The following is a 17,508-nucleotide window of genomic DNA, read 5'->3' as shown; positions in this document are numbered from 1 at the left end:
AATAAAATGCTGTTTACTCTGAAATACAAATTAAGCTTTTAATTCACATGTCCAAGGAAACAGATGCTACTTTGAGGCTTATTTCTTCTTATTTCTCTGATTCTCAAATAGCAAGCAATATTTTAAAAAACAAAAACAAAACCATGGAGTCAACAATAGGTTAACTGCTTGCCCCGCACATATTTCTAATTAAGCAAATATTAGTAAAGCAAACAAAGGAGATTACTGTACATAAAACTTGTACAAACATCTTGGTTGAAAATATGTGCCAAAGAATCAACAAAATAAATTTGGAATTTGAAGTCCTGCCACAACCAAACTTAATCAAATGAGTAGTGAAAACATTATCTCTGAGGAAAGAAAGTGGTAATTCTGTTTACTATCAGGCCCAGGAACAGGAAATTTGCATACAGAAGCTTATAACTATGGAAAGTTATCTGACAAGATGCCAAGACACACTGGGTGAGTGAATCTCATATTCATATAAGAAAACAGAATAATTTAGTGGCAAAGGTTAACTCACTCAAGGATAAACTGTAGTCTTGACTACCCAAAACAATCTCTTCTGGATGTTTTTCCATCTATTAGATTTTTTTTTAGTTTCTTAATTTTGGGCATTTTAAAAACTTCTAAAACAAGATATTGAATTTAATTTAGTATTTCTAACTGATGTCTAATTTGTAGCATTTTTTTTTAAAAATTAGGGCCTGTGTTTTATTAGTTAAGTTTTTTTTAAAACCAATGAACTTTAGAAACATTTAAATTAATTCATTCAAACTTGCTTTCTTCAAATTTAAGAGGTTTCAAACATAAATTTTTATTCTAATGAAAATGTTCATTCTAATCTTATCTAAGATATGTGAATAGATTCAAAAACAATCAAAAGTATGTTAAGTATTCAGGGGCTACCTAGGGACTTGGTTGAACGTCTGACTCGATTTCAGCTCAGGTCATGATCTCAGGGTCATGAGATTGAGCCCCACATAGAGCCCCACAGCTGGCTCCATGCTCAGTGGGGAGTCTGCTCAAGATTCTCTCTCACTCTCTATCCCTGTGCCTCCCCCCCACCCTATGTGTGTTCTCTAAAATAAGGGAATCTTAAAAAAAAAAAAATTATGTTAAGTATTCAGTAAATCTGTCATGAAATGAACTGGTTTCAAATGAAGTGACCAATTACTCATGTTCTGGGTTTTCCTAAAAATATCTTACACTATTTTCTAGTGGAGGGGCTGAGGGTAGGCTGCCCTAAGATGGGTCATTTCGGCATGTGGATTATTTTGAGCTGAAGGCTATCAAGACTCTGTGCACTCAAGAGAAAATTTGACCCTCCCTTAACTATACAGAAGAATCTAAATTATACAGAATAAGGGTTATTACCAGAGATAAATTTTATCTGAGTAACCCGTCTACATGGCAGGACAAATATTTATTTACCAAACATTAATTCTTTTTCATTTTCCTGTAAATTGCATTGCTTCCCTTTAGGTCGCTGACCCCTACTCCCTTTCTCCTTAGTTTAGAATGACATATACCTCATTTTGCTTATCTCTGGAACTTCCATGTTTGTAGGGATTCCCTGTACATACACAATTAAATTTTATTTTCTCTTGTTAATCTGTCTCATGTCGATCTGATTCTTGGTCCAGCTATAAGGATCTTTGAGGGGATAGGAATTTTTGTTCCCTAAGTTACTACACCATTTTATGAAAATAAAAATATTAAATAAATGATATAATTCATAGCAAGTCATAAAATTAGAACCCTAGGTTATTCTCTATTTCTTAGAGTTCTCTAAATAAGACTGCTATCTCCAATTACACTTTGGAAAGTGACTATCACAATACAAGTACATTTATAAGTACTTACGTTCACACTGGTACATTTTATTCTAAGTTAAATATTCTTATCAGCTTAGGAAGATTTTTTTTTTAGAGGCGGCTGAGATGTAAGAGCCATTTTGACTATGGGAAGAAAGCACTTTGAATTTAAGGATCAGAAATGGAGAAGGCTATTAAGGAACTGGGGTAAAGGCATGAGACTAACAGAAGTCAGATGTACTAGGGAGATCTCTCAGACAAACAGCAGTTTCAAAATTGGGGTAGGTGTACTTGGGCACAAATATGTGAAATCAAAACCTTCCTGGAAATGCTGGGATAAAAGATTGCTCTGCCAATACCTAGGAGAGTTTTGATAATAAATAGCCTGAGAGAGTTTCCCCATAGTATTTTCATGTCAACAGGTAGCAACAGATATTAGTAAATTAATTTCTATTATTAATCTCTGTTACTATTCTCTGCTAGGAAATCAAGCACTGTGACAAGCGTCAAGACCCCACTGGCACTGCACACATCACAATATGAAGGCAGCTGCCTAAAACAACTCTCCATTTCGGTCAGTTTGATTTAAACAAGGACTCCATAATTGAATCTACTTTAATGAAAGAGTGTTAAAAAAAGGGGAAAAGGTTGCTCAGCAATGCTTACCATCATTCATCAAATGAATGAATGAACACTGTAAGTTTAGACATAGGGGAAACATTTAACTTAAATAATATGTTATTTACATTATTCGCTCAAAAGCTCATAGGGAGCCTTTACTCATTTCTTGTTTGTAACTTGCCAAAAGAACTTCAGGAAAACAAAACAAAATAAAAAACCCCACAAACAAACAAACAAACAATTGGCCAGGACTAAAATCAAGACTAAGTAGTCAAATTCAAAGTAAAATTAGATTGATTAATGTCCATGTAAAGATTTAATTCACAAATAATGAAAATGTGTATTTCCTGAAAATAATTTACTTTGTTCTGCATATTTAAAATAACTCAGTTCTCTGTCCAAACTTTTCTACATAAAGAGGAATCACCTTCCAAGGACCACTAGAAGGCTGAGTCAGGCAAGCTTCTGCCTTTGGCTCAGGTCATGAGCCCAGGGTTTAGGATCCAGCCCCATCTTGGGGAGTCTGCTTGTCTCCCTCACCCCCCACTCATGTGCACGCCTCTTTCTCATTAATAAATAAAATCTTAAAAAAAAAAAAAAAAGTAATCACTTCCAAAAAAGGAAATCATGACCTTTTAAATAAAGGCAACGATTAGGTCCTCTAAAATTTGGGAGAAAATTTCACTCAGCCTAATGCATTTAACTTCAATAGTTCTTTTACTTTGACTTACTCAGAGTCAGTCAAGAGTCGCCCCTAATTAAGACCTATAGTTCCCTGATGGCAGTATGAATTCAACACGGGTATCAAATAAACCACTCAAGATTTCATGTTCTGATTGTATCTCAAGTATGAATAGTCTAAATTTAATTCTTTACAAAAACCAAGGAAAAAAACACAATTTAAGTAAATTAATGGTTAGGATACTACCTTTATACCTGAGTTCCAAGCAGCACTGAGCCATTATTTTGTTTCTCCAAAGTTTAGTGTTACATCTGAGTTAATGGTTCAGACTTTAACATACTTTATGAGGCACTTAAAAAATATTTTGGTGATAACATTAAAAAGTTGAGGTTCATTTCCAGTTATTATGAATAGTGATAATTCTTTGGAAATGATGAGATATTATAGATTGAGATCTTGTTATATATCTTGCTTAAAAACAATGATAGACTGGCTATAAAACTTCCAAACTGTTTAAAATAAGTTTTCTAGGTATTACACAGGCAGAAGGATGAGGTAACATTGTATATAAATTCTGACATCTTCCATGTTCCCCCAGAATTCCTGGAATTATCCTCAACTAGCTTGGGAAATTCCGACTTCATAAACAATTTTACTATCTCTGCAACTCAACAATTATTGAGTAGTCTCTACACAGACCAGTTTATTAGATCTCAAGAAAGGTTACAAAGGCAACAGTAGTCATGGTTTTCAATTCGAAAGACAAAAAGTAGAAAAATGGGAGAACCACAAATATATTTAAGAATAGTGAGTATGCAATTTTTATAATGAATTAGTTCTTAAAACTCAGTGTTAAAGATTTGAAAGGAAGAAAAAAGATGGTATGTTTATAACATCGAACCAAGCGGAATTATACTACAAAGTTTTATGAAAAGGTGTGAATTGGATGTTCTCCCTTCTGGATTACTCAGGGTCTCCTAAAAGGCCAACAATTTAATTGTTTTATTTTAATCATCTTTTTATTTATTCATTTATTTTTTGGGTATTGAGTATTGGTGGCTAGAATGAAGCCAGTTCTTTTTGATCATTTAAACTGCATAAAATAATTCAGTCAGTAGGAGAAATAGTTCTGAGTGTACTATTGCATACCCAAGTTTTTCTGTTTTGTTTTTGTTTTTGTTCTCCTTTCTTTATATAGTCCTAACTCACTCAGGCAGTTCAGCTACAAATCAGAAACAGACTGCAAGGAGAATGAAGGTCCGAAGTTTTTAACTTCTTTGAAAAAATCACATAATCAATGTGCTGATACTGGTAATACCACTAAAAATACTGACATGCAGTTAAACTCAGAATTTTTGTCAGGTAGAAATCATCACTCCAGGTTTTCCAGATCAGTGGCGTTTTATATGTATACAGTAAGTCTAAAATAAATTTTCTTAGAGTAATTCTACAATTTACAGCAAGTCAAAATAACTCAGTGTCAACCTTCTTAATTGTAATAATATTATTAGATTCCATTTGATTCTACTAAAAATAAGTTAACAATATCACTCTCTAAAACATTTTTCCTTCATGGGCCGCTTACTTATGTCTTATTTTAAAATTTTTATCAAGCATCTTCTCTGTGATAATTATTGTTTAATACAGAGATGAATAAAATATATAAAAAGATAGTGGCTAGGGGCGCCTGGGTGGCTCAGTGGGTTAAAGCCTCTGCCTTCGGCTCAGGTCATGATCTCAGGGTCCTGGGATCAAGCCCCGCATCGGGCTCTCTTCTCAGCAGGGAGCCTGCTTCCCCCTCTCTCTCTGCCTGCCTCTCTGCCTGCTTGTGATCTCTGTCTGTCAAATAAATAAATAAAATCTTTAAAAATAAATAAGTAAATATTAAAAAAAAAAAAGACAGTGGCTAGTTAGGTGCTATGGGCCACAAAACACTATTAGAGGAGCCAAGTCTTCCTAATTTCCATATTTCTCAGATGAGGTGAGAATTACTCATACTATGTATGTATCCTGAAGATACTAGATACTGAAGGAAACTAGTGACTAAGCAAAACTACTGTCTTTAAATTAATTAAATTTCCTAATTAGTGATGAAGTTTATACAGGAAAAATAAAGAAAATAATGTATCATAAAAATACTTTAACTAATATTTTAATAGTAATTAGTAAAAATAGGCATTACTTCCCCTACCCCACTGAAGAAAGCATGGCCTCACAGTGTCATCACTTATCGATGTCATCAAAATTAAAAAATATTTGCCCTTCAAAAAAGCAGTTAAGAGTATTACAAGCAAGAGAATGATAGAAAATACTTCCAAATCATGTATCTGACAAAAGACTGGTATCCAAAATGTCTTATTCTATTTGGGCTGCTATAACAAATTACCATGTACTAAATGGTTTAAAGAATATTTATTTCCACAGTTCTGGAGGCTAACATTTTAGTTCTTGGTAGACACCCTCTTCTTGGTTTGTGATTGCTACATTCTTTGATCTGCACATAGCAAAGAGTAGAGAAAGAAGTAAATTCTCCCCTGTCTCTTCTTAAGAGGGCACTAATCCCATCATGAGGGCTCCACCCTCATTACCTAAAACCTCTCAAAGGCCCCACCCTCCAAATATCATCACACTGGGGGTTAAGGTTTCAACATGTGAATTTGAATACATGTTTGGACACAAACATGCAGTCCATAATAAAGCACTTTCAAGATTCAACAATAAGAAAGCAATTCAATTAAAAAATGAGCAAATATTCAGACACTTCACCAAATAAGTTAAATGGATGACAGATCAGCAAGTAAAAAAAATGTTCCACATATGAGTAACTAGGGAAAACATACAGGTCAAAATCATAATGAAGTACAACCACACATCTATTGGAACATCCGAAATTTTAAAAGTCTGATCATAACAAATGGTGGTAAGGGTACAGTGCAACTCATACACTGCTGGTGGGAACAAAAATAGTAAAACTGCGGAGGATGACAACTTGGCATTTTCTTAAAAAGTTACACCTTTTAAGTTGCATTGACCATATGATCCATTGATCCAAACCTAGATGTTTACTCAATAGAAATGAAAACATATTTATGCAAAACTTATATACAAATGTTGATAACAGCACTGCTTGTGATAGTAAAAAAAAATGGAAATGGTGCAAATGTCCACCAATAGGTAAATTTAAATAAAATGTAGTATATCTATATGGTACACCTATCTAAAAGAAATAAACCACTGACCAACACCACATAAAGGAATCAAAATCAAAACCATTATTATGTGGAGGGAAAGAAGTGACATACACACCCCCCCCCCACACACACACAACAAACAAACAAAAAAGGATTATATGATTTATTATATAAAATTTGAGAACATGTAAATTAATAGGGACAGAAAGTACATCCAGTGTTTGGGTCCCTAGGGATGTGGAAAGGGAGCAAAGGCATGACTAGAGGGGAAAATACAAAGGGGCAACAGGAAACTTCTGAAGATGATGGATACATGCATTCTTTTAATTGTGGTTATGTTTTCCTAGTGTGTGGGTTATGTTCATGTGTATATTTGTGTATTGTGTTTATGTATTTTATATAAATGTATCAAACTCACACTTTAAATATATACAATTTGTTGCATACCAATTATAATGTTAATAAAGTTTAATAAAGTTCTTCTTTGAAAAAGAAAGGAAAGGAAAAAAAGATGTCAACATAGGAATTTGTCTATTCGTCACTAAAATGTAAGCTCCATAAAGACAGTACTTTTTTTTTCATGTCTTACTATGTATTTCCAGTACTGGCACATAAGAAATATTCAAGGAATATTCAAGGAATATTGAATGATGGAGAGGAAAAATGGAAATGAATGATGGAGAAAAATGAATGATGGAGAAAAAATAAAATAGAATTCTGAATCAAAAAAGCAGATGCCATACCTTTCAATTTCATTTCAAGCACTATAAAATTTATAATAAAAGTATCAATAATTTCCAAAGGAAATATATGCTGAGTTTTCATGAATCAAAGTACTATCAGTTTTATTCTTCTAAAATAATTTCACCGCTTGGTCTCTTTAATATTTTGATTAAGAATTATATAGTTTACTTTTTAATAAGAATAACAGCAAGCACGTAGTACTTTCTATGTGTCAGGCATGTTCTAACATTTTCTATTTTCTAAGGATGTAACCTATGGTAATTTATTATGTTCTATTTTCTATGTTCTATTTTCTAAGGATGTAACCTATGGTAATTTATTAATCCACATAAAACCTTAGGTTTATCTTTTTGCATTTATCAGATTGATTAGCAAGAGCTTTTAGTAAAGATACTACTCCTTTATACTTCAAATATTACACCTATATTTCATTTGAATATATTATTAGTTTCTAAATCATGGTTTCTTCCAAGCTTTATTGATCACAAAACTCCCCCTACCTCACAGACCAGAACAAGGCCCCATAATTCTTTGACTACTTTTCTCAGTAATTGCCACTAACTATTAATTGGAGGCAATATGTAAGATGCAAACGTTTTTTGCCAATTGAGGGCAAAACCATGCTAGAAATACTCCATATTCATTTACTTGAAAATAATCCATTCAGTCATATAGTTTTCTCTAATTTGGATGAAAAATATTATTTCTTCTGTCATCTTTCTCTCTCCCTTCTCCCTGACCACAAAGCCTATGACTACTGTTAGTATCTGGATAGATGGTAAAATATACAGATCCTGGGAGAAAACCAGAACACTGATGATAATTAACAAAAGCTGCTTATCTAAAAAATATTATTGGAAAATGGTAGTGATGTGTCCGAAAGATGAGTTTTGAAAGGAAATAATGCAAATGTATAAAACTACACAGTACTAGTAGGTGGGCAGGTTCAAGAATAAAATATGGCATGACTGGTAACAATTAAGATATCTTGGAGGACATATCTCCAATTCTAGAAATTGTTAATCCTCAAAAAATTAAAAATAGAGCTATCCTATGACCCTGCAATTGCACTACTGGGTATTTACCCCAAAGATACAGATATAGTGAAAAGAAGGGCCATATGCACTCCAATGTTCATAGCAGCAATGTCCACAATAGCCAAATGATAAAAAGAGCCAAGATGCCCTTCAACAGACGAATGGATAAAGAAGATGTGGTTCATATATACAATGGAGTATTACTCAGCCATCAGAATGCATGAATACCCAACTTTTGTATCAACATGGATGGGACTGTAGGAGATTATGCTCAGTGAAATAAGCCAAGCAGAGAGAGTCAATTATCATATGATTTCCCTTACTTGTGGAGCATAAGGAATAACATGGAGGACATTGGGAGATAGAGAGGAGAAATGAGTTGGGGGAAATCGGAGGGGGAGACAAACTATGAGGGACTGTGGACTCTGAGAAACAAACTGAGGGTTTTGGAGGGGAGGGGGTTGGGGGGGAGAATGGGTTGACCCAGTGATGGGTATTAAGGAGGGCACATATTGCATGAAGCACTGGGTGTGGTGCATAAACAATGAATCTTGGAATACTGCATCAAAAACTAATGATACACTGTATGGGGACTCACATAACATAATAAAAAATAAAAAATAAATAAAATAAAATCAGAGTTCAAAAACATTTGAGCGCAATCATAACAGCATTTCATTTTTATCTTATAATATGTCAATGGAAATATAAGATTCACCTTACTGAACTTTTTGTACCACAAATTTGGATACCAAAAAGCAATGTATACATAATTCACACTGGAATTAAAAGAAAAAAGTTTCATTATCTACTTATTAAAAGTTTAAATGATCATAATTTTGTCCAATAAATAAGCACACACAAGAATGAGAGCTTACAGGAAAAAATGGCCTATTAGACACTTGAAAAGATGCTAAAACTCACGACTAATGAGATTGCAAAATTAGAATTTTATATGCACACCCTTTTTTTACCTATTAGATTACCAATACTCAGGTGGAACACACATGCTGTTAGGAAGGATGTAGAGAAATAGACACTTTCAAGCATTACTCATAGGAGCGCAAAATAGTGCAATATTTATAGAGGATAATTTAACAGGATCTATCAAAAGTATAAACACATTTACTATTTGATGTAGCAAGAGCAAATCTAAAAATTAATACTGAAGATTATACCTGCATAGAAGCAAAATATCATACACATAAAGTTATTCATTGCAGCATTATTGGTTTGTTAAAATATTTTGACATTATAAACTATGTAATATATGCATATTAGAATCTTCTGTAGACATTAGAATGCAAATGCTCTGCATCCCAATAAAAAAAGATCTTCAGTAAGTCTTAGGAGGAATGGTAAAACATTTAACGGTATCTACAGTTACATTTTATACAAGAAAAAATAAGATGGGTGTGTATTGTTTCCTTTCTATGCTGAAATAAACCATATTAAGACAAACAAGAAATTCATAAAAGTGATTTTCTGTAGAAGGTGCTCGGTATAGGGTAAATAGGAATGGAAACGGGAGGGAGACTTTAGAAAACACCTTTTCATATTGTTTTGTATGTATTATCTACTCAAAAGAATATGTAAAAACACTCTCCCTTTACAACACTCTGCATAAGCATTTACAAAAACTTACTAAAGAATGTGATATACCATAATGAATTATTGGGGGGGAAATCTTAATTTTCCCAGATAGTAAATTCTGTTGAAGTATTGCCATAATCAATATGACTGATAACAATATTCCAGTCCAGTAATTCAGGTTTTCAACTGATCTCTATTTTCTTATGTTATAAAGTCACTGACAGACAAGAGTAAAAGCCCTGTAGAAAAATTAGAAAGTACAGAAAAAATACAACATAGAACAATATTCACAGAGAAGCTGAATACATAATCATTGTTAATATTTTAGAATATTGCTATACAGTCTCTTGGTTCCCTTTGTTCTTTTTCATACACGATATGTTGATACCTGACACTGATATTAGATAAATGGACATTAAATATACTGAAACATAGCTGTGTATCTGGGACAGAGATATTCTAGAATAAACAATGTAAACATGATCACAGACTGAAAAGAATACAAAGAGGGGGGTTTGATTCTTTTTTCACTTTTGCATTAAAAATTTTTTTATTGGGTAACTACAATGTGCTAAGCAAAGTCTTGTGCCCTGAGACTACAGAACTAAGCAAGGGACACATGATCCTTGCCTTCATGCCTAAAGCTTAAGGTCTACAGCAGAGGTTCTCAGAAATGGGGCATCAGGATTCCTTTATACTTTAAAATTTTGAGAACCCAAACTACTTTCATTTACATGGGTAGTAACTACCTTAACTACCTTAGTAACTACTTACATTTATCATATTAAACATTAAAACTAAGAAAATTTTAAAATATTTCATTCATATAAACAGGATAATATGATACAAACATCACCTTTTACATGAAAAAAATAACCATGTTTTCCAAAATAAGGATTGGTGAGAAGAGTGGCATTTTATTTTTTTTTTTAATAGTTTTGCAAATCCTTTTAATATCTGAATCAAAAGAAGCAAGCTTGATTTTCATATCTGCTACATCATTCAATCTGTTGCAACAGGTTGTTTGATTGGAATACATGAAGAAAAAATGGCCTCACAGAGATACATTGCTAGAAAATGCAGAGAGACTTTAATACTGCTTTCGGACAACTGAGAAAATTCTCCTTTGCTACTATACCAAAACTTAACAAGTGGAAGTTTCTTAGGGTTAAGTGCTAGTTGCCATCTGAAAACAAACCAATGAACTTTTCATACTCTCTTACATGAAAATCCATACATTCACCTTATACTTTGAATGGATATTTTACCCATGCGTCATTTTAACAGTGTACATTATTAGTCATTTGGCAATCATTGGTTCACTAAGTTATGCAGACATTCCAAACATTGGTACTTTCTATAATTATACACACACACACACACACACACACATACATATACATACATATATATACATATATACATACATATACATATACATACACACACACACACATATAAATAAAATTCACTAATTTCCTCACCAATGTCAATCCCATGATCGCAGTTACAGGTTTTATAGAAATTATAATTTTTATTTGGACTCTTAATTTTTCATTGGCAACAAATACTGTCAGTTATTTGCCTTGAGTGACAGGTTGAGTTCATTGATTTGTGAGAAAATGTCTGCAAAATTATTCAAGCCTGAATGGCATAGTTTGTTAGTCATTCTTTTATGTAAAAATGGTGTTCCACAAAAAAGGCAGCTAAGTTTAGCTTGGAATTCAGTCACACAAGCACTTTATGCATATATCCCATCTAATCACACAGAATATTACTACACACATACACATGTACATATACAAGTGTCTGAAATCATGAAAACTGATTTGCGTACTCTAATACCTGAAATACTGTTCATAAAACACTTACGAGGTTGTTAAAAACTTTAAAAATTACCAAAAATCAACTGACATAATGGTTACTTCTGCAAATGTGGTTACCAAGGAGGGAAAAAAAAAATCTCATGATATTTCAAGAGATTAGAAAGCTTTTTTTTTTTTTTTTTGCTTCAAACAACACGAATTTATTATCTTGTAGTTCTGGAGGTCAGAAGCTTTACACAAGTCTTACTAGGCTGAAACTAAGGTGATAGCAAGGCTACACCCCTTCCTAAGTCTCTAGAAGAGAATTTTTTTTGCTTCTAGAGGCTACCTGCATTCCTTAGCATGTGCCCTCCTTCCGTCTTCATAACTGGTCACCGCCAATCCTTTCCCATATCTCAACACTCTGACACAGACTACCTCCTGCTTCCACATTTAAAGACCCTTGTGATCACATTGGGCCCATCCAGATTTGAAAGCTTTTAATAATATGTCAGCATTGTGTAAATAACTTCAAGAGCCATACTCCCTACAGTATTAGTGCTTGACTGAAATTCCCGCTATGATCCTCAGTAAAGTCAAGTAATAGTATCTATTTCATGGAATTTACTAGACCTGACTTTCGAAGAATAAATGCTATTTTCAGTTGAACCAGAGTATTCTAAAAGATATACATTTACATCCAGATTTTTTCCCATATCAGAAATCAAACTCTATTTGCTATGTATATTCTTCCTGAAAATGATCCCTTGATTATTTTAGTTGATTTGGGAAATATTTTTTCATATCAGAGTATTCAACTCTCCCAATACAAGGCTAAAATATAGCATTATTCATAGAATGGAAATTGTTGTCCAAAATTTTAATATAAATAAATTTTATATCAGTGTTCAGAACTTCATGCTGGATTTGAAGCTGGATGAGATTAAAAAAAAAAACTCACTAAACTATAAGCAACATTGGTCAATCTGAAAAATACTGGTCTATAATAAAGTGGGAAAGCAATTTCTAGAACAATATGTATACTATGGTCACATTTGTGTTAAAAAATATATTTGTAGATGTAAATATGGATGATATACACATAAAAGTAAATTCATGGAAAAAAGTGTGGGAGAATATTTAAATTCGTAACAGTGGTGATCACTGGAGAAGGAAATTATATGTTTTGTGATGGAATTATGAAAAGGGACTTTCACAGTTGACTATAAATTTCTGTAGTTTCTAGTTTTTCTGTTGGTCTAAGAATATACTTACGGATTACCTATACAATGTTAATAGAACATAACAAAAGGTAAAATACATTTTAATGTCATTAGTTAGTATTTGTTTCCCAAATGAAGACTCAACTTTTGTGGGATTATTACCTAACACGTGACAAGCTAGTGGTATTTCTTAATTAATCTTTGCCTTGAGGCAAAACATTCCTTTTTCTTTCCCTCATACTTATGCATGCTTCCATGCATCGTCTCTGCAGTATGGTGATAGCTACCACTCAAGGAAACTGCCTCTTCACAATACCAGGCTTCACTGTCTTAATTTACATTGAGAACAGAACTTCTCAGGGATGAGTGTTGTCACCATTCCCACAAAAGCAACAGTTACACAAGGTAGACAAATGTGGGTAGTGAGGAAATGCTTCCTTCTGAGGCTTCCCAAGAATAGAATAGTGATGAGTAGAAGAAGTTGGACTCTTCCTTAAAGTCATGGAAGCATTTGGGAGCGTGGCCTAGTGTCCTAGTTACCTAGGTCAATGACTTCAAGCAGGAATTACCACATCACTTTAAAGGTGAAAAGTTATCTAGTGAAGTGGAACATTACAGAAGGCATTTAGTATTACAACATGCTGTCATTGCACGAAACTAATCGGATAGTAATAACACATTCACGTATTTCTTAGTAGCCGAGACACAGTTCTGTGTACGTTACATTTTGAGATCACAACATTAATTAAAACACAAACAGCCATATAATTAACACATGACATTATAATGGATGAATCATAACAAATTCTTACTGGATAATGATTTTAGCTTAATTTATTCTTTATTTTTTGGGGGGGTAGATGGCATGTGCAAAAATGTGCTCATGCAGCTGGTGGTGGGGGTGAGCAAGGGAAAGAGAAAATTTTAAGCAGGTTCCATGCCCAGGACAGAGCTGGAAGTGGGTCTTGATCTCATGACCCTGAGATCATAACCTGAGCCTAAATTAACAGGCAGGTGCTTAAATGACTGAGCTACCCAGGTACACCTAACCTAACTTATTCTTAAAAGAATACAAATAATTTAATAATTCTATAATTTATAGAATTAGGAGTTATTTCATCTCCAACTCAAGTTCTTACTTTCTTAAGCAAAATGACAACAAATAGTTAACCCTCAGCAATATTTTATAAAACTAGTTGTATAGCTATAAGAGAGAAAAAAACAATCATGTTTTTCACCTGCTTAATTTCAAGGTGAGGAGAAAGTCACAATGTTACTAAATTGTCTCTTGATTCCCAAAGTCCAACGTTTGTTATTCATTGCGGGTACTCTCCTATCAATTTTCTTTCTAAACGTTCCATTACTTTTCCACATGGCTCTTCATTTCCACCCAGGTTTATGCTTTTGAGTATGCAATTTACTACAAATCAAATTACTCTAATCAACAACTGAGTAATTGCATTGACGTATCGTAACTCCTACCTCCAAAAGCCGGGAAAACTTCCCTAACTCCAAGGATTCTAAAAATTGTAGTTTCTAGCACTGTCAACTCAAATCATCCAAGAAAGATCTTCCTTTTGTGTTTTTTTGGTAGCAAATACATATATAGCAATCATATTTTTTAAACTAAAACCAAGGACACATGATGATCAAAACCAAATAATTTTTCTCCAATCCATAAGCTTTTATAAATATTTAATTTGAAGATATTAAACAGTAAGTTATATAATCAATTGATTTTACAGACAGGAATGAAATTATATGCAGTTAGGGTCATCCTAGAAAATTACCAACAACATTCTAAGAAAATTCCCAAAACTGAATCTAGAAATTCTCTGATTAATTACTGGCTTTGTGGAGGGAGAAGACAGCTTTCTTTCTGCAGCAGTTAACAACAGCTCTAGCTAAATATTTTGTTGACATTTCACACTACTTGTCAAGTTCATTTATTTGCCAAGAGGGATGTGAGGGTACACTCTTTCTGTGAAAACAAGGAGTCTGAAAAGATGGCATTTCTTCACCCCTCAGACACCAGCTTCTGTAAGACAACAGAGCCGGTGACCCCTGCCAATGAATGTTTCTTTCCACCCCCTGCTCAGGCAGGAGACTGACTATCTGGTGAACTAAGATATATAAGCTGACAAAATCTTAACACATATACTTCCTTGGAGTTTTTCCACCAAATTAAATTAATTTGTGGACAAATAATTTGCCTTATTTGAGCTGAAGACACAAAACATATCTTTGGAGGAAAATATTATAGAATATTCCACAGGTAAAAACAAAAACAAAACCCCAGTACAGGGTTAAAGCCCCAAAAGGTACATGGATGTGAGAGGAAAAAAACAAAACCAAAACTACTAATGCTAAGAATAAAAGTATTCAAATATTCTGATGGATTCAACTTTCCCAAGGAGAGCATATTAATCTAGATATAGAACATAAGATAGAAGCATTTAATCGATACTTTCACATGAGTTATTATAAACTGATTCCAGAAAAAAATTTTAAATTATCATAAATGTAATATGGGGATCAATATTCATACTCAGAATTTTAAACTGGAATATAAACCTTTCATTGCTAAATAAAGGAATGCTAAAATTTAGACCTTGAGTATACTGAAAAGAAACAAAAATACATACTCCAAGGAGAAAAAGCTCTTCATCATACCCTACCAAAGGCATTCAATTTTTCTTTTATATGAAAATGCAATTTTACGACGATTCTGTATGTCAATAAAACTGTGTTAACAGTAAGTCTTTGGCCATAAGCTTTTAGTAAAAATTTCTACTCCTAATACAGTGTTGATTTGTCCTATCCACTCTGGCTTCACATCTTTTCTTATTAATTTGTCAACAGTTTGATCCTTTAAATGTTTCAGGGAAATGATTATGTGTTATTAGGCAACATTTAATGTATAATGACTAGATAATACTCAAATAATATGCATTGCCTCGTATTTTTTATTTCATTTTAAGTACAATCATGAACACATACCTGATATAGAAGGTCTTTTTGAGGCAAGGGGGGAGATCGTTCTTCATACATGGGAGGTGGTTTATGTGTGGGTGGAAGGTCGATCCTGCATTAAAAAGGTTAATAAATGTGATTGTAACATTTAGCTAAAAAAAAAAAAAGGCAAGAAGAAGGGGGAAAACAATCAAGGTTCTCAAGTTTTGTGGATACTTTCCTCATACTAATATTTATATTAGTGCACATGCTTAATTCAGTTCTTATATTTCCACTAACCTATCATAGATGGGGGGGGGACCTGGTTTTAAACTTCCAATGTTTAAAACCAATCTAATTGATTCATTTAAAGAAGTAACTCAAATGAAAGCATGTTTCTGAAAATTAAGCAAGTAACCTAGTAACCAGTAAGCAAGTAACCAATTTACTTCAGTAAATTCAATAAATATACATTTTTCCATCAGACTATGTCTACCATCATTTTAAAGATAGTCAAATGTGTGCAATGGAAGACAAAGTGTCATAAAAGTAATTTAAAAAACTGTATCTTAAAATGATAATGAAGAAAAATTATACTGCATTTTGGAAATATTTCCAAAACTAATTTTCAAAACCTACAATTACACTTAGAATGTCTATCATGCAAATTAAGATTTTTCAATCTAAAGACCATTATAAATCTTGTAACCTGAAATAAACAAAGAGACCATTACATCCTCAAGGAATATTTATTTTTGCCAAAATAACCTAATAAACTTTTAAAAAACCTACACTTTCATGTATTTAAGTATTGTTATAATAAAAACGAAGTTAAGTATATCTTGTAGCTCTGTGCATTTTAGGAACAATTTTTAATATATTCTTATACTTTTGAAGCTCACAGATAACTAATTTTCAATTCATGTGATGACTAAATCAAACAAAATGTTACCTATATTAAAAAATAAAAAGAATGAAATCTATAAAGGCCAAAGTAATTAGAAATTCTCTGTGGTCTAATAACTTCTCAATGTGGGCATGAAATAATTATTTTAAATGAACAGAACTCAAACGACAAATAAAATGGTTACATGGATGTAATTATTTAGTCTACTAGTAAATTATGTTTTTGAAATTATAGAAATGGCTGAGATAACTTGGAAACTAAAATGAAGTTAACCACATGCTACTCTTGAAATAGTAAAGAACTATAAGCATAATTGTAACTATAAATATTATAACTATAAATATAAAGAATCAGTGTTACAGGTGTTGCACTGAAAAGGTAATTTGCAGTCCTTTGAAAGTAGTTATTTCCTTTCATCTAATGAAAATCACAGCAAATTTATAGCTCCAAGGTGCCATCAGTCATTTGGTGAGAAAACTGAGGCCCATGGAGGCGATGTGACTTGTTCAGGATCATACCACTAATTTGATCATGATAGAGCTGAGACTAACACTCAGTTGTCTTTAAGAAGATCTATGCTATACCTTTGTCAGATTAGAAAGGTAGAGTCACATACAAAGAATTTATGAAGACAAAAGAAATATATCCTTTGAGAGATAACCTCATGTCCAAATATAAAAATATTAATAACTATGTAAGAAATAATGCCATTTGTATAAAAGTCACAGTTCATCAACAACATCATCTTATTCTACTCATCACAACCATGGAAGGTAAAGAGGAAAATATTATTTACATTTCACAGATGAAGCAACAAAAGCTGTTGATGGAATTCAGTGAATTGGGACATTGTTCTTATGATTCTAGAGTGAAGTGCAATTTATGCTTTAACATTCTAGCTCAATGACTAGGCCCAAAATATTGCTTTCTCTTTAA

The 17,508-nt window shown here is 32.8% G+C and overlaps 1 protein-coding gene across 1 annotated transcript in view; it reads right to left on the bottom strand.

Moving 5' to 3' along the window:
- NECTIN3 (nectin cell adhesion molecule 3) overlaps nucleotides 1-17,508 on the bottom strand; it is a gene marked incomplete at its 5' end in the record, with an annotated part of 122,307 nt that overhangs the window by 24,991 nt on the left and 79,808 nt on the right. The window contains one exon of the mRNA XM_080799755.1: nucleotides 15,714-15,798. Within this exon, the coding sequence (XP_080655881.1) occupies nucleotides 15,714-15,798 (85 nt within the window). The remainder of the gene's footprint in view (nucleotides 1-15,713; nucleotides 15,799-17,508) is intronic.

The sequence above is a fragment of the Martes martes genome (assembly GCF_963455335.1).
Source record: "Martes martes genome assembly, chromosome: 1".
Classification (NCBI taxonomy): Eukaryota; Metazoa; Chordata; class Mammalia; order Carnivora; family Mustelidae; genus Martes; species Martes martes.
Note: the sequence above shows the minus strand (reverse complement) of the source record. Positions and strands in the feature narration are given on the sequence as shown.